Below are 18,055 nucleotides of genomic sequence, written 5' to 3'. Positions count from 1 at the left end.
TGAGCAGCATCTTCTCCCTGTGTCCTTGTACATCCTGTCTTAACCCTGCTTTCCCTGGCTTCTGTGACTCCTGGAGAAGACTTTTCCCCTCTGTTTCTCCTCCCAGTAGAGCTGTTAGGACAAGGGGCCACCATGAGCATCTGCTCTGTACCCCACCATGCCCACACTGTGATACCCCTTTGGGATGAGGAGGAGGTGACATTAAGGGCCTCTGCCTAACAGCAGCCTGGAGAGGAGGGGAACTCATCCATCCCCACTGCAGGGCAGCACAGGAGGAATATCAGGGCTTTGGGTCTCATAGCTGGGTCCTTCTTGCCCCACGCTGCCAAGCCAAAAGATGGCAAGGGGGGATTGATGCCAGCTGATGGGATGGAGTTTTGGAGGGGAAAAGAGATGGTTTGGGGTGCAGATTGGAGAGCTCCACGGTGTGAAAGAGGGTTGCTCAGGTGGGATACCCCCTCAGAAGCCATTTACCTGCCTGATCTCCCTCCCAGCTCCCAACAGCACAGCTCCTCCAGCTGAGCATCCCCCAAGGACCACCACAAGTGCCCGCAGGTTGCCAGTTCTCATCCTGCATGTCCAAAACAACCCCCAGCAGCATCCCCCTGCTTGGGAACATCCTTCATCCTCAGCACCAGCATCACTCAGAGCAGCTTATACCCCACAGCAACGAGAGACAAAAACCCCACAGCCAAGGAAAGGCAGAGGGGAAACCACTGTCCTTCACAGGCTGCATTTCCACACCATCCCCACCAGCTTCACGGGGTGTCCCACATCCTCCTCCGAAAGCCAGCGCTGCATTAAAGCTCAAGATGCTCCCACCAAGGAGGCACCATACGGACCCCCAACCCAGCCCTGGACCCCCAGGTCCCCCCTCCAAGTCCGGGGGAGCCCCCTGGGGTGCTGAACCCCCCAGTCCTACCTTTGCGGAACGGCATGGGGCGGCGGGAGGCAGAGTTCCGCGGTGGCGATGACTTGCTCTTCTCTACAGATCTGTCTGCTGCTTCTTGATCTCTATCTTCTTTCTTCCTCCTCCTTCTGCTTTTAGGAGGAAACGGACATATTTGGGCAAAGCCCGGCAGAAACCAGCGTCATTCGGAGGCAGGCACTGCAGAGAGGAGGAAGTGTTCTTGCTGTTTCGGAGCTTTTAACCCTTCGCTTCCTGGAGGCAGCAGGTCTGGGAGAGAGGTGACAGGGACAGGACAAGGAGCTGGTGGTGTTAGAAAGGGGTGGAAGGCACTGAGAACAGGGGGTTGGGTTTGTCTGTGGTGGTTTTACTCTTCCTGGTAGGACCGATAGAGAACCGAGTGTAATGGATGTGTGGGGGATAATGGGGTTTTGGCCTCCCGCATCCCCTCTGCCGACCTGAGCTCAGCAGAGCTCCGATCCTGTCCTCTCTGTGGTGGCATTGGGCAAAGTGGGAAAAATCAAACACTTCTAACAGGAAGGCAGAAACTCAGAGCCCCAGCTTAGCATCTCCCACTTGCCCTTGCACACACTGGACCATCCAAGGCCAAGGCAACTGGATGTGGCAATAGGATGTGGAGCTTTTGGAGCGAGTCCAGAGGAGGCCCCGGAGCTGCTGCGAGGGCTGGAGCAGCTCTGCTCTGGAGCCAGGCTGAGAGAGCTGGGCTGGGGCAGCTGGAGAAGAGAAGGCTCCTGAAGGGGACACCTTAGAGCAGCTCCAGGGCCTAAAGGGGCTCCAGGAAACCTGGAGAGGGGCTTTGGACAAGGGATGGAGGGACAGGCCAAGGGGAATGGCTTGAACCTGCCAGAGGGGAGATTGAGATGAGCTCTTGGGCAGAAGCTCTTCCCTGTGAGGGTGCTGAGGCGCTGGCACAGGGTGCCCAGAGAAGCTGTGGCTGCCCCATCCCTGGCAGTGTTCAAGGCCAGGTTGGACACAGGGGCTTGGAGCAACCTGCTCTAGTGGAAGGTGTCCCTGCCCGTGGCAGGGGTTGGAGCTGGAGGAGCTTTAAGGTCCCTTCAACACAAACCAGTCTGGGATTCTATGATTCTCTGAACTGGATGTTCAGATCCTGCTGTGCTATCCCCCACGCTGAGGATGTGCAACCCCCTGCTCCTGGGATCCCATCAGGACTGAGAGCTGGGATAAGCTGTGAGCTGAGCCTGGAGTTTTGGAACAGAATCAGGTCCGTGTGTCCTGATCTCTACCATTCCACATGCAGCTCAGGTGGCAGCAGGAGGTGAAGGTGGAGCATCATCACCTGAGAGAGGTGTTTATTCTTACTGTGGTTCCTTTACTGCCCTCTCTAGGTACAGATAGAGGCATTGGCTTGGAGCTGGCTTAAGAGGAACTCCAGCTGCACAGGTCTGGACCCCATCTTGTTGCTTAACAGCCATACCATGAGCTCTCTGCTGTGTCCTTTCTCCCGGCAGGTTTCTGCCTCCTGGAGCCACTAAAACCTTCCTCAAACCACCCCTGTGCCAGTGGCCATGGTGGTATAAAGCCTCCCTGCCCATCTACTGCTGGTTCCAGCCTCATCCAGACCACAACGGTGCTCAAGGTGAGCACTCTCCATCCTCTCCAGTGAACAAATTTGGCTCAGTCTCCCCCTGGAGAAACCTGCTCGAGCCAGTGGGTGAGGAGTGCTCCAAAAAACGCTGCCCAGGCTCTGCTATGAGGGCTGGAACTGCAGCAGGGACATCAATGTCTCACATGGCATTGCTGCCTTTGCCCTGCTCTGGGACCGATCCCTGCAGCACACCTCTGCGTCCTCAGCACCCTGTGACAGACAAAAGCATACCAGGTCTGGTGGCATGGCCTGTGGGGCTTCCTTCTAGCAACTGGAACCACTCAGAGCTGCTGGTTTCTTCCCTGCCCCTGGAGAACACGGCAGGACAGGCTGGAACAGGGTCTCTGCCCAGGCACATTGAGCAGGCAACCATTTTCATGAGGAAAAATCATCCAGAAATGGAATTTCCCAGGATGTTTGAATCCTAATTGGACCTTTCCCAGCAGGTCTTGTAGGAAGCTGTCTCTAAAACAAAAGCATAATAATAACGTTTTAGACAAATCATATTTTAGAGGAGTTGTCCAGTTACAACTGATCCAGCAAAGAGTCCTTTTACCTTTCTCCCAGGTTTAAACCCCTATTTTATGGCTGAGATGCTGTGTCTGCAGCCCTCAGCCTCATCCTTAACCCCAGAAACCCCCTTTTTGGCCAGGATGGAGATGGAGATTTAACTTGCCTGGCACTGAATCAATAGGGGTGCACAACCACGCTTTGTATCAAGGGGTACAGGAGAGGACCTACATGGCTCAGCACTTCTGCATGTACCTAAGGGAAGCAGAGACATCTGTATCTATACAGAGAGGAATAGATCTTTGTGTCAGTGATTGCCCAGCCAGGAAATCAGTATTGAACTGACCTCCCTTTCCAGTTAGTGGTGAGATAATGGGTGGTAGCAGCCTGTGAGACAGGGATGCTTTGCTTGGGCTGGAGCCACTGAGTCCTTTCAGCCTGAGCATCACTCACGGGATCTCCTTCACTAGAAGAAGATCATAATGCAAACAGCTCATTTCAAATATTTATAACCTTCTGAATGGCTTGCATGGCACAAGCCCAAGAAGGACAAGGATGCTGGGAACTGCAGGTGCTGGGATGTCGTGGGACATGCTCACACCATCGATCCAGCTTGCATAATCCTGGCTTGTCCTTTATAAGATGTTTGAGTGCTCAGGCAGGCTCTGAGCCTCACCCCTGGGGCACACGTTGCAGGAAGGTGCTGCTCCCCCCCACCAGCATCATGCCCTTATCCCACTGCTCAGCTCTTTTCTTGCTGAGATGATGCTGTTACATCTCTCAAGGCTGCACTTCAGTGACCATCAGCAAGTCGTTTATAGCCCTGAGCCTTCTGATTTGAGCTCATGGCCACCTTTGCAAGGCCTTTACTAACCACCCCACAGCCCCAGACACCCAGTACCCAGCTCCACGTGTTGATCACCAGCCTGATGCTCCAGCCTGGCAAACGTAGAAGGGAAAGTTGGGTTTGGAGCCTCTTGTTTGCAGTGGCAATGCTGTCTCTGCTGGGAGAGCAGGCAGCACAACCAGGTCATCAGGGCTTAAGATGTAGCAAGGACTGGGAATGATAAGCTTTTGGAGGCTATAGCCAACCTCTATGACCTAGACAGATTACCTTTCACTAACCCCTGGTATTAGAGCTGGCATCTTCATATCACAGAGATTAAGTGCTCTATGAAGGTGTCAAGACAAAACTGGATTAGAGACATGGAGGTAAAGGTTAGAACCAGGTGCTCTTGGTCCTTTGCAGAGCTCTGGGTCCTGCTCTCCTGATTTGCACAGTTATCAGGGTTTTGGAGAGAAAGAAGGAAGTGGACAGCATTCCCTGGGAATGATCTGCAGGCAGCGAATACTGCAGAAGCACCACCCACTGCCATGTACCTCAGGGGCTTTTCTGCAGCAGGTTTCCAACTGTGATGTTGCTCTTTCCATCCAGAAACCTCAGTCTCCATCGATTTCCATCCTTGAACTTTTGATTGGTAGCAGTAGTGGTTTGTATTATACCTTAGTTACTGGAGAGCTGTTATCTCAACCCGTGGGAGTTACATTCCTCCAATTCTCCTCCCCATCCCTATGGGAGCGGGGGTAGGAAGGAAGAGGGGGGGGAGTGAGCGAGCGGCTGCATGGTTCTGAGTTACTGGCTGGGCTTGAACCATGACAATCAGAAGAAACCCCAACTATGTATGTATTGATTTTATGATGCCATAAATTCATTCTTATGGTGTGCCTCCTCTGGACTTTGCTTGAAGTGGGAAGATGCTTAAAAACTGCTTTGGAAAAAACCCACATTCTTCCTACAGGAGGAGTAAGCATCAGGAGAGAAGCAAGGAAAGGGTTATTCATCCTCCTGGAAAAGATCCTGTTTTCCATATAGCTGAGGTTGTCTTGGCCTTTAAGCATGTGCTGCTGGAAGCATCCTTGCAAAATCTCTGGTGCCTGCTTTAGGCATCCCCAACATCCGCTGGTTTATCCTGTAAAGCAGATGCAGTGCTGGAGAGATGGGCAGGCAGGCACCAGCCTTCAGGCCTGCCACAGCAAGGCAGTGAGGTGTCCTGCACAGGAGAGATGGGATGCTCCAGTGGGAGCAGAGTTCTGGTCCTCTGTCCCCTGCTGCCCACAACTATGGGCTGAAAGCCTAAGGTCTGTTAATGCTGCTTGGACATAAGACATGAGGCTGAGCTCTTACATTTCTGTACTAGCAAGAATGAAACGCAGCTTGAATCCCTGTGCTTCGGGATTTCCCTGTTTCCTGATGCTAAGAAGAAAAGGGAAAGAAAGGAAATTCCATAAAGCCACGATCATGAGCTCAGCAGGGATCACAAAACACAGAGATGAGAGGAAAAATGTGCAGAAGTAACAAGCCATCCCTTCTCCAACTAAGAGCAATGCTTTCTTTGGCTCTCACTTCTCTTCCACTGCAGCTTCTCCACCTCAGTGCCTATTTCCCCCCCATACAAACAGGACTGTGCTCACTGCTGTGGAAAGCTGTGGCTTTGCTCCTGTGTACAGAAAGCCACGAGCAACTGTCAGTCCCACCACAGACAGAGAGATCACTCCAGCAGCACAGCTCACTACAGGGTCACCTTTGTATTTATGATCAACCACTGCGTAGCTCTGGGTAAGCCATGGAGCACATATGGACTTTAGCATCCATTTCTCTTATAAAAGTGGAAGACTTTAGCTTTGCTCACCTTTGTTTTCCAGCAGTTAAGTCCTACATTTTCTCCTCTTTGCCACTAACTTGCTGAGTTGCATCTTGACTGATACAAAAAGGTTTTTTCCCAGCAAATAGGAGGTAAAATCACAGCACATCCAACCCTCTGACCTGCAGGAAGAGAAGGGTGATCTTACCAACCTGAGTGCTCATTTAAGGGAAGTCTCAGAGATCCTTTGTTGAGGAGGAGAAAGGAGCAGCTCCTCATTTGGACACGACATGAGTACCTATAATAACATCGAGGTGCCCAGGGGTTAAGGCCCATAGGCTGTGGAGCTGGCTGACGTTAGGAGCAACTCCAGTAATTGCCAGGTTTTGCATCCTTGAAAGATCCCATCATCCTCTATGAGACATGGAATGTCACCACAGTCCTCTGAGGGAAAGGTTTGTTTTGCAGCTCACTCTGCAGTGTGTGGTAGGAGCCTTCCCACAAGGTCTGTTCCTCTCACACACAGACCAGTTCTTGAGTTAACACCTCAAAATACTCACAGTCATCTCTCAGGCATTACTCTGAGCACCAGCACCCCTACACCTCCTGAGCTCTAACAGTTGTTTCTCCAGGACACTGCAGTGAACCAACATCCAGAGAAAGGAAAAGCAAGTGTTTTCATCCACTAAAGTACACTGCAGGTGAAAACCACCTGCCTCAAATGCAGGTTTGGGCCAAAGGAGGACAGAGATGGTGTTCACATACTTAACACACAATCAAGCATCACGGGGCCTTCCAGGAGCTGCCTGACCTTCTCCAGCTGGACTTCAAGGAGTCCCTTCTACAGCCATAACTAGAAGCCAGTGGTTGTGTGTGAGCAATGTTCTGCAGGAGTTGCTTTGCTCCTCCATGGTCACACAGCACCAGCGTCGCCCATGCTTTGTCCCACTGTATGAATAAGCACAGAACATTCATGTATTAAGATGAACTCTTCCCACAACATCTGGATTTGGTGTACAGGATTCAGGAGAAGCCAGTGCTGGAGTCTTCAACAGCAGAAGCCTCTCTTCACAAAGCAGGTAGAAGGACCAGCCTGTGTTTCTGCTGCCTTGTAGTCTCCATCATGCTCTGGAGGAACAAGCTGCCCATCAGTGCCTCCCTGCCAATGGGTTTAGCACTAACCTCAAAGCCTTCACAGTTCTGAAAGTCCCTGGGGGGAATTCAAAGGAGAGCACAGGCCCTGAGGACACTGGGAAATAATGAAGTTCCTCCTGAACTAAACCGATCAGACAAAGGCTTTGGGATGCTCTTCAACTGCTATGCAGCTAGAATAACACCTTCAGCATCACAGGGCAAGAGGGAAGTCCCGTATTACCAAGGCCAGGTTCTACTCACAAACCCACCTATGACACCCCCACTTTTCACAGCACAGCAGTAAAGCCACATCTTCTGGCTGACAGATCCAGAATTCCACAGAAGATCCGTTCTTCCTTCTGGCACAGAGTGAAGCCTAAACTCAGGTGCTGGTTGCCAAAGAGCAGTAGCTGGAGCCTGGCCAGCGGGTGGTTGTAGAAGTGGTGGTGGGACAACCCACCAGATGCCTGTCCCTCATGAAGGGTCTCCTTTATAGCAATGCTAATGGAGGTTTAGAAATCCAGACAGCACCCAAAAAACCACAGGGGTTTTCAAAGCAGGAAATAAAGCCTCCAGCTGCAGAGTGGCTGCATCCTTTCATTGCTCAGCTGACAGCAAATGAGCAGACAGAGCACTGCTAACACAATCAATCCCTGTTCCTCTCTTAAGCACAACTGCCTCAGCATCTAAAGGCATGGGTTCTCTGAAGGAGTCAACCACTACCACACAGTACTGCAGTTACGGGTACAGAAAGTGCTTGTAAGCAATATAGTAAGTTCTCCTTGATTACAAGCTCTTGGTTTATTGGGAAATGGAACAGGATTGCAGTTGCACCCAGTCAGGAACACATCAGCAGTGCCAGATGCATCTGTAAGCTGCCCTGAGCTGGATGGATGCTCTTGGTCTTTTCCAGTCTTTAGGGAGCTTTGATTTATTTCTAAGATTCTGGAGCAGCTCATCCTGGAACTTGTTTTTATGAAGGACAAGAGTATCACCAGTAGTAGGCAGCATGGATTCACCAAGGGGAAGTTGTGCTTCATCAACTCGATAACCTTCCACAGTGGAATGACAGGCATGGTAGACAATGACAGAGCAGCAGATAAGGTCTACCTGGACTTCCATAAGGCTTTCAATCATTGTCTCCTGCAAGAAGAAGCCGTTGAAGTATGGGCTGGATGAGCAGACACCAAGGTAGACTGAAACTGGCTGGTCCCAGAGGGCGGTGGTTAGTGGTACAAAGCCTAGTTGGAGGCCAGTTACTAGTGGTGTACCCCAGGGGTCTGTACTGGTCCAGTCCTGTTTAACACCTTCGTTAATGATGCGGATGATGGGGGCAGTGTAATCCTCAGCTGGTTTGCACATGACACCAACATGGGAGGAATGTCTGATATTCCAAAGGGACCTCGACAGCTTGGAGAAAAGGGCTGGCAGGAATGTGGTGAAGCTCAAGGAGAAGTCCTGCAACTGGGGAGGAACAACCCCAGGCATGGGTTTTGATTTAACTTAACATGGGATGAATCCATGTGTTGCCTGGGGCCTCTTGCACCAAGTGATGCAAGGACAGAAAGTACTCCCTTGTTAGACTTTTGCTTGCTGAGCAAGACAGATTTAAGAGGTTTAAGAACCTCTTTGAAGCCTTCCACGTTATTCCTTCTATCTTTATGAAAACTACATAGGTTTACAATGCACATTTCCCCCTGCAAAGGGTAAAATACCCCGACACACTCAGAGAAACCTACCACAGGAGCCTGTTTTCAGATAAGCACCTCAAATGCCAAGTGCTTAGAGACTGCAGCACACAAATTACATCTCCCTCCTCTAAGCTGAATCTGCTTCAGAATCCAAAATTCAAGGCCAAGAGCACATTGTCTATGATTAAAAAAATCAAGGAATGCAGGTTTTGGTTGCATAGTTTCAAGTATACTGCAATAGGGTGTAATCCCAACTCTCCAATCAACCTTCTGCATGACCTTGGGCAAGACACTTTCTGTACCTGCCTCCCTCCCTCTTCCTTTGACTACTCAGACAGCAAGGTCTTTGGAGCAATAGCTCTCACCTTTCATTCAACATTGGCTAAACTAGCTTAGATTTTTAACAACAGTGATGTTAACTTGCCCAGAGAAGCTGTGGCTGCCCCATCCCTGGCAGTGTTCAAGGCCAGGTTGGACACAGGGGCTTGGAGCAACCTGTTCTAGTGGAAGGTGTCCCTGCCCGTGGCACGGGTTGGAGCTGGGTGAGCTTTAAGGTCCCTTCAGCGCAAACCAGTCTGTGATTCTATGATTAAAAATGTCCCCTGTGAGCACAATCTCATCAGATTTCTTTAGTCTGACACTGAGCAGGAAAGTGAGAAACATCTGAAATTCAACATAGGTTATGTGCAGAACAGCGCATGTACAAAAGTACAGTTATAACCTACGTACGTAATGATGGGCTCCGAAATAGCTGCTACCACTTAGGAATGAAACCCTGGGGTTGTAACAATAACGAAAGCGAAGTCAATACTTCCCTGCTGCTAAAATAGCAGCCAGTGTTATGAATTAGGAAGAAAATAAGGCAACAAATGGTTATGCCACTACGCAAATCCCTGTTCCAAGAGACTTCAGGGTTAGTAACGCACTAGGGACACCTCATTCAGCTCAGGCTGACACGTCCTACACATCCCTCTCAGCTTGCTGTTAGCTTTGGGACACTGTCAAATCCCTCCTAAGCAGGCATCTAATCTAGATTCCCGGTAGTAATAAACAGCTCATAGTTACCTCAACAGGAGACTCGGGTATTCAGGGAACCAGAGTATTTATGTGGGTCCTTAACACATGGAATTAAAGCCTAATGATAGGAAATCAGGCCTGAAAAATACCAAGAGCTTTATCTGAAGCAGTATAACCAACCCTGTACTGCCAATAAGGCAAATTTATCCTAACAGGCCACCATTCTCTTCATTTTCTTTACTTTTTAAGGCACCACACAAAAGAGAAACTAAAATATTACTGCTTCAGGCCACAGTGACAAGTACAAACCTTACATGAAAAGGAGGGTGCACAATATCAGGTATGCAAAGAGAAAGAAACAAATAAAACTTCGTAGCTGCCATGAAGAACTCCAAATTAAGTGCTGCTGAGCCTCTCGAGAGGGCGCCGATGAATCATGGAAGGGGGGGAAGAAAAGGATGTGTAAGCAGGAAGAGCTGGAGGTGTTAATTCGAGAATCTACTAGAAATAGATGTAAGTCAGTGACAAGATTCCAGAGGAGGTAGGAAGTAGAGAACTAAATTCAGAACTCAGTTTTTCAAGGCATGCAAGACACAGCCATACCCAAGAAAGTCTGAGCCAACACATCAACGCAGGCCAAGTGGAAGAATGTGTATCTGCAAAACCATGCTTCCCAACTACATTATCCATGACATAAAAAGTCTGACTAAAGACCTCAGCCAGTGTGTCTGATCCTTTCCAGGTTTCCACATCCCTTATGTGCTTGCATTTGCTGTGGAAAAACCTAAGGATAACTGTTCACAAACCTCCCCTGCCATGTACAGCACTCACAAAGAGATGAAAGTACAGCAGTGTGTGTCTACTAACACTTCTGCTATCTTAGTGAGCCCATGGTACAGAGAAATACTTTATTTATAGCATGAATCTCCTACACAAAACACTAAAGGAACCAGTCTTCTCTCCTACATTTCCAGGGGTAAACTTTACCTGTAAGTCTTCAACCACAGTATGGGGTTTTAGAACTAAATGGTTCAAAACCTGCAGGTAGAGCAATTCTCACCAAATGGAAGAGCATCATCTCATCAAACTGGAAGCTCAGAAGCTGGATTACAGAGAAAACAGTGGAACAGCTGGTTAGGAGACAGAAAATAACCTGCACACCCCAGGAAGTGCTTAGTTAGTCATTCAGAACAGAGGTATTCGCTGAAATAAGAGCCATAAATAAATCACGTTGCTTAAAGCTGAGTTATATTTCAAGCTAAGTTCAGATCACACTAAATCTGTTATCAGTGCTTAACTTGCTACAGTATGCCACCCAAATTATTTGACTCTTGTAAGCAAATCTATGTTAATTTATACTAGGTAATTTGTTTTACTACATACACAGAAGAAGTTCATTACTGTGAGGGTGCTGAGGCACTGGAACAGCTTGCTCAGAGGTGGTAAATACTTCATCCCTGGCAGTGTTCAAGGCCAGGTTGGACAGAGCCTTGGGTGACATGGTCTAGTGTGAGGTGTCCCTGCCCATGGCAGGGGGTTGGAACTGGGTGATCTTAAGGTCCTTTCCAACCCAAACCATTCTATGACTTTATGATAGCAGCAAAAGGCTTTAAAATGTTGCTCAAAGTGCAACAGAAAACTAACAACAGAGCCAATAACACAACTGAGATTCTGTTATTGCCAAGTCCTGTGGTTTTAGTTATTAGTCAGGCTGGTTCTCCACCTCTGCTGCAGTGAGGTTGTCTAATGGTGGATCACAGCAACTGCCAACAGCAGCAGTGACTGACTCTGCGGAGAGGCCCTGTGCAACACAAGAGGGTAGTAAGGGAGCCAACACACAGTAAGTAAAATACAAGGGTTTTTTTAAAAACTGATTTCTGGTTTACAAGCAAATGTTTGTACAGAGGTTGGTGGAACACAAGCAGACAAAATAAGTGAAACACAAGACCAAGGGTTTCCCATATAGATCTGCAGCCCAAACTTAATACAAGGCCAATAACTGGAGATATTCACAGCGTTGATCAACTACAGGTCTATACCCCTTCCCCCCCAAACATGTGTATAACAGGAAGAAGACATCCAGCATCAGCCTTCAAACAGCTAAAATGCCCTCAGAGCTCACTTCCATTTTAATATCTGCTCAATCCTAGGTGCAATGGAGCACAGAGACAACTGCCATCATTGTATAGCCACCCCTTTTCAACTCTTTGTCACATACTGTTCTCAAACAAAAAGCAAACATCAACCAGGAGCAGAGTGCTAGGTACGATTTTACATTAGATTATCAAAAACTAGTGTTTAGTAGTTTAGTTTGTACTCTTCAGAGTTACATATGAGAACTCTCCTCCATCCCCTCCTACTTTGAAATGTTCCACTGGCACTCCTCAGAAGAAAAGAACTAACTCTGGTGTTATTTGACATCACATATAGAAATAGAGAGAGGTAACAATGGCCAGGTTAGAAACAAAATGTTAGTTATGCGTGATGTTACAGGAACTGATAATCTGAGACATAAGAATGAGTTTCCCTCAGTTCTACCTATGGGATTTCAGTAACAACCTGTCATCAGTTAACCCTGGATATTTCTTCAAAGACTGTCTGGCAGCACAAAGCTCCTGCTAACAGTCCAGTCATTCAGATTCAAATGGCTAAGCAGTTTAAAATCCTTCCTCCTTCCATTTCCCTGGGTTAAACGTGTATATTCTTTGGATTTGGGAAGAAAGACAGACTCATTCCTCGTTACGTTAGTCTCCATAGAAAGTATTGTTCTGGAGTCAGGTACGAACAAACTAGCTGCCAACTGTCCAACGACCCCAAATCACTCTGGTGTGCAGAGGACTTACAAGAGCAAGGCTGCAATGTAACTCAGAGAGATACCATCAGGGAAGAGAAGCATGACAGCACACAGTCCTTCTCCAAAGCTTCCCACTTATTGTGGAGGCAGCACAGGGACTCCGTGATGAAGCACCAGAACAAGGAAAGCAGGAATACAGCCAAAGCATCTCCTCAGCAGTGGGTTTTCAAAAGAACCACGTCGTCTGAAAGCTCCAAAAAAAATCCAGATCCCCAGAGCAATAAGCAGAATTGTGCAATTCAAAACCACACAGACGTGAAATCTGACTTTCAAAGGGCTTTATATTACAAAAAGAAAAATGTTAAGTCACAACGAATGTGAAAAATCCATTCAATGAGGCTTGTTTCCAGTTTGCTAGGAAAGCTACTTTGCTCTTCCTTATTCCCAGCCTACTGCTGAAAACATGATTGCCAGAACAGTGCCACCTCGAGCTAGGTTTTTAAAATCAAACTTGCTCTGCCAGATCCAGGACTCGGAACTTATCCAGGTTGTAGAAACAAGCCTTCACGACTCTGCCCCCAAAGTATCTTCCATTTAGATCCACGACAGCTGAAAGTGAAACCAATGACAGGTCAGAAAACAGCAAGTCAGTAAAATAACCACTTTAATCAGTGAGAGCATTCAGTGTCTCTATAGCAGTTAACTCGGAGGTTCACAGGACACAATTTAGTAGCCTACCTTTGATGGCAGATTCAACCCGTTCAAACTCGAGGAATATTCTTACAGCTTCATCATCAGGGGCACCAGGAATCTGAAAGAAACCAGGAAACAAACGGAACACCCAAGATCAGAATTAGAACAGTAGCAAAAATACTGTCATAAATTGCTGTTCTTCACAGCAGCAGCGAAAACAAAACACTAAAAAGGTTCCAAAAGCACAATACCCACAGATTTTTGCCTAGTTTCTGATTCTAGGTTTGTGTTTTACAGATACAGAAAATCCAGGCTCACAACACAGGAAAGGACTCCGTGAGATCTCCTAATCTACACCCCTTCTCCTAGGCAGTAACAAGCCAGTTGAGAGGGACAAGAGCCCAGTTTGCTTTCAGAGCAGCCACAATGAGACAGATTATCTCTTACCTCAAAGATGACACATTTCCCAACCTTGCCATACTTCTCGCATTCCTCCTTAGTTTCCACTTCTAGATCTTCATCCACCTCCCCAGCACCTACCATGTTCTGGAAGTTAAAAGAACAAACCAACTCACTGGATGTAGTCAGTACAGACCGTTACATAGACAAACCACAGATGCATGCAACTGTGACCATAAATACTCTATGCTTCTGTTTACCAGTCAAGAGCCCCAGAAGGAGAGAGTTCCCTCCTACAAAGACAAGGTAACTGTATAACCTAAAGCACTATTGATTTACAGTCACAGGTTGTATCTCTGAAAGACACATATTTTCCCCAGAAGAACAAAGTACTCTGTAGATGCTGCCCAAACCCACTTCAACTGTACAGAGTAATTGTAACAGGAACACAGACTTAAAACAGTTCAACCACAGATGCTGTGAGCACCAAGGGATGTTCTCTTACTCGCAACTTACCCTTAGTAAGACCACTTTAGTTGGGCATTTCAGTATCTCAGTCAATGGGTTAGAATCCGCTTTCTTGCCTGTTTCTATGAAGACAGAACAGCGAAATCATGGGAAAATTGAAGATTTAAAGCTCATTTAAACTTATATGGGGGCTTTTACCAGAATCTGTTGTCAAACAACAGAATAAAAGCCACAAAATGTAGTTTCATATTAATGAGGAATAGTCATTCAGAACTTGTAAGAACAGTAATTCTACTTGTAAGGACAGTAAGAAGACAAATCACTTCTGCAGAATGTGAATTAAGCTCAACATTGTCAATGTACTATTTCTTTGAGGGAAATAATTCATCAGTTCAGGATTGTATCAGACTCCCGAAGAACTAAAAATCAGATCTCCTGACTTCCAACACTTGTGCTTAGGCAGAGGTGCTGTTCTAGTAAGCCTAGATGTTGTCTTGTCTCTAGATCAGAGAACAGCAGGGGAATGAGAGCAGCATCTAAAGCATGCGACAGGGAGGAAGCCAGCAGGAACAGAGCAGGATCACCCCTTGAAGAGAACACTAAGGAGGACAACTGATGGAGGAAGAGGAGGATGAGCTAAAAAAAAATCAATAGAGGATCACATTAAAAAAGATAAATTCCCACAAGAAGGAATATGAGTCATTCTTCCAACCCTAACCAGTATTTTCTGCAAGGACAGATGGTAAACTAATAAATCCAGGAGCTTCCACTGGGCCTGAACTATTCTTTTGCCCCTGAACATTTCTCACAAACTTATTGGTGTAGGACAAAATTACCTTTCTCTGTAGAATCGCCAACAATGATCTTGCCACCCCTCTTGCTTGTTTTCTCTACTGACAGTGCTGTGCTCAGCCCTTGTTCATGCTTTCCCAGCCCCTGGCCCTCTCTGAAACCATACTTCTGCATGATTTTATGAGCCACTGTCCCACTGAAAAGAGAAAAAGCATCAGTTAGAAAGGTTTCTTCCACAAAACATTAACACTGCTTTTTTCCTGAGTGCTTGAACATTCTACCTCCTAAAAACCTCATTACACAGAGACTGAAAACATAAGAGGTTCTATAGGACTTGACAAGCTACCAATTTGAGAGCACCCTGTGAAGATGAAAAGTGTTATCCCTGAATTAGATGGAAGAGTTGTCGGAGAAATTGACTAAAGAAAATTGTTCATACTTTTACAGATACCACCCAACTTCCATTACCAGCACAAGTCAGCATCATACACTCAATAAAATGGCTTGAGTTGGAAGGGATGCTTAAAGACCATCTAGTCCAACCCCACTGCCATGGGCAGGGACATTTTTCACTAGATCAGGCTGCTGACAATAGATTGCAAACCAGATTAGATGAAGGTCTATTTAGTCCAGTTTCTCTTCTTAGACCCCCCCCACCTCCCCCTCCCAGCACAAGCCAGCATCATACACTCAATACAATGGCTTGGGTTGGAAGGGATGCTTAAAGACCATCTAGTCCAACCCCACTGCCATGGGCAGGGACATTTTTCACTAGATCAGGCTGCTGACAATAGATTGCAAACCAGATTAGATGAAGGTCTATTTAGTCCAGTTTCTCTTCTTTGTCAGTGGCTGCTATCAAAAGCTTGAGAGAAAAGGTAGATGCAGAACAATCTAATTCCCATATTAATCAGATTCCACTGTCAGTTCCAAGTCGGCATTAGCTCCAGAGGACGCATGCTCTAATGTGTCCTCTAAGCCAGCCCATGCTCTAACAAATCTGGATATCCTCAGTATTAATTTAAACACGTCTCATCTTTCAGGATTTTCAAGAATGTAACGAGGCAGTAAAATCACAGTGATTTGTGTTGAAGGGACCTTAAAAGCTCCTCCAGCTCCAACCCCCTGCCACGGGCAGGGACACCTTCCACTAGAGCAGGTTGCTCCAAGCCCCTGTGTCCAACCTGGCCTTGAACACTGCCAGGGATGGGGCAGCCACAGCTTCTCTGGGCACCCTGTGCCAGCGCCTCAGCACCCTCACAGGGAAGAGCTTCTTCCCAATATCCTATCTGAATCTTCCCTCTTTCAGTTTAAAACCATTCTCCCTTAAGTACATTACAAAAAGCACCTCCACTGACAGGTTTTGAAATTCCCACTGAATGAATGTTCAGAATCAAAATATACCTACACATGTTGACATTTCTTTGGAGACCATAGCTAAGTAAGGACACAAAAACCATGTCATGGTTTACTTGTTTAAACCACAGTGAATATTCTATGCTCAGTCACCCCCATTTTATCAATAGGCACATAAGATTAGACAGACAAAGCAGGATCAGTGACTATATGACTATTTTCCAAGCATACTACATGAAACATACAAAGACACGTTGAAAAAGGCCACAAAGTCTGGCTATGTAATGCTGAAAGGTTAAGACACTGAGTCACAGAACTAACAGTAGCCAATTGTGTGGTCAAAGCAAGGCAGTTTAGGTCTTACATTTAACACTTCCTTCAATGAAGCGAAGGTCTGAAGGTCCCAGGGTATTGCTAACTACAGGTAGTAACAATGCATAAACTGGTCTAACAGTCCTGAGTTTGATTATCCTTTCACTGCACGAAGTGTTTCTATTAAAGAAATGCATTAAAAATCATCTCCAAAATGGAAATGCAGTGTAATAATCTTTGGTTACACTGAGGCTCCATTTCCACAGCACCCAATGCAACTGTTAAAGTAGCACATCTAACCACCTTTCAAACGAGATCTCAAGATGTTTTTAGCTATAAATTCAGCTTCCCCTTGTTGCCACAGTGGTAACACAAAAATTACACATGATGCTAATTCAAGGCAGAAAAGTAACTGGACAGATTTGCAGCCACATTCCTGCAAATATGCTTTGAATTTTTGAACAAACAAAGCAGAGCTGAAGTGATGTGCCCTCTCGTATGTAGCACATTTAAGACAAAGCTGGAAAAGAAACCTAGAGGAACTAACATGCCATCTGTGATTTCCTGTGTACTGCATTAGCTTGGCTTGGAAAAGCCATAAACACTTTTATACCATAGAGTGTGGCTTCAGAACTCACTTAAAAGCACAGCCTTGAACACAACCACCTCAAATGTGTTTCTCTCCATCAAGTAAATCCACAGCTTTTCCTGTATCCTGCCAGTTAGGACTATATGCACTCTGACATGTGGTGGGATGTGTTCTTCTCTATTGACAAACTATTTTAACTTTTGGTTTCCACCACCTTTTTCCACAAAATGAGCATAAGTCAATCATTTACCCCATGTTAGCAAGGAAAGAGTTGCTAGGTCCTGTGGGGGAACGAGGTCTTTCTGGCTCATCATACGCTGGAGGAGGAATAGCTGCTTTGGAAGATGGTGGCCGAGGTCTCGACTCCTCTTCATATGGAAATGATGCTACAGCTGAAGAAAACAGAGACATTTGGTTTTCCAGTAAAATACTTTGCATGATCTACCTACTTGTTATGAACACTGGAGAACTGTGCCTTCAGTTTAACACATTTACAGACAGCTCTTCGTCTGCAAGTTGTACTTTTTTCTGCTTTAATACTAAGAAACAACAAAAGTCTTCTATATAAATCCACATCAGAAGAATGTTTGCTTTGCTACATACTGCTTTAACATCCCCTCACCTCTCCCTCTCCCAGAAACAAGAGTTATCCCACTTCTCACTGGGTATAAAGTGACTTTGTATCCACACGTCTATAATGCATTCATTAACCTCTTACTTATCAAATGGAGAAAAGAAACATTAAGAGGCCACCTGCAATATGAGTTTATCCAGAGGGAAAGCAAACTCAAAAGCCTCATCCATCAGGAACAGAATTACAACAAAAATGGATCAATGCACACAGCTTGGGGCCTTAGGACTGTGAAGAAAAGTGCACTGGAGATGTACACAAAAGAGAAAGCAGTCTTAAAAAGAATGAATGCAACTCAAAGCAAAGTATTTATATAATCTTAAGAGCTCTGACGATTTCTGAACTGAAACTTCTCCTGGGGGATATATATATCTCTGATACTGATGAGACTATTAAACTACCTTCCACTGACAAGTCAAATGTAAAGATACAACCAGGAAATATTATGAACACACTTCTGAATGTACTTACAGACTTTATATTGACATTATTT

The 18,055-nt window shown here is 46.3% G+C and overlaps 1 protein-coding gene across 1 annotated transcript in view; it reads right to left on the bottom strand.

Moving 5' to 3' along the window:
* Window positions 1–12,482: 12,482 nt before the first annotated feature.
* Window positions 12,483–18,055, bottom strand: part of RBM17 (RNA binding motif protein 17) — a 13,746-nt gene continuing 8,173 nt past the window's right edge. Inside the window, exons 6-11 of the mRNA XM_010013294.1 lie at window positions 17,182–17,323; window positions 14,719–14,870; window positions 13,931–14,004; window positions 13,463–13,561; window positions 13,061–13,133; window positions 12,483–12,931 (exon numbers count right to left, since the gene is read on the bottom strand). Of these exons, the coding sequence (XP_010011596.1) occupies window positions 12,828–12,931; window positions 13,061–13,133; window positions 13,463–13,561; window positions 13,931–14,004; window positions 14,719–14,870; window positions 17,182–17,323 (644 nt within the window). The 3' untranslated portion in view covers window positions 12,483–12,827. The remainder of the gene's footprint in view (window positions 12,932–13,060; window positions 13,134–13,462; window positions 13,562–13,930; window positions 14,005–14,718; window positions 14,871–17,181; window positions 17,324–18,055) is intronic.

The sequence above is a fragment of the Nestor notabilis genome, unplaced genomic scaffold (assembly GCF_000696875.1).
Source record: "Nestor notabilis isolate BGI_N333 unplaced genomic scaffold, ASM69687v1 scaffold3724, whole genome shotgun sequence".
Lineage (NCBI taxonomy): Eukaryota > Metazoa > Chordata > Aves > Psittaciformes > Psittacidae > Nestor > Nestor notabilis.
Note: the sequence above shows the minus strand (reverse complement) of the source record. Positions and strands in the feature narration are given on the sequence as shown.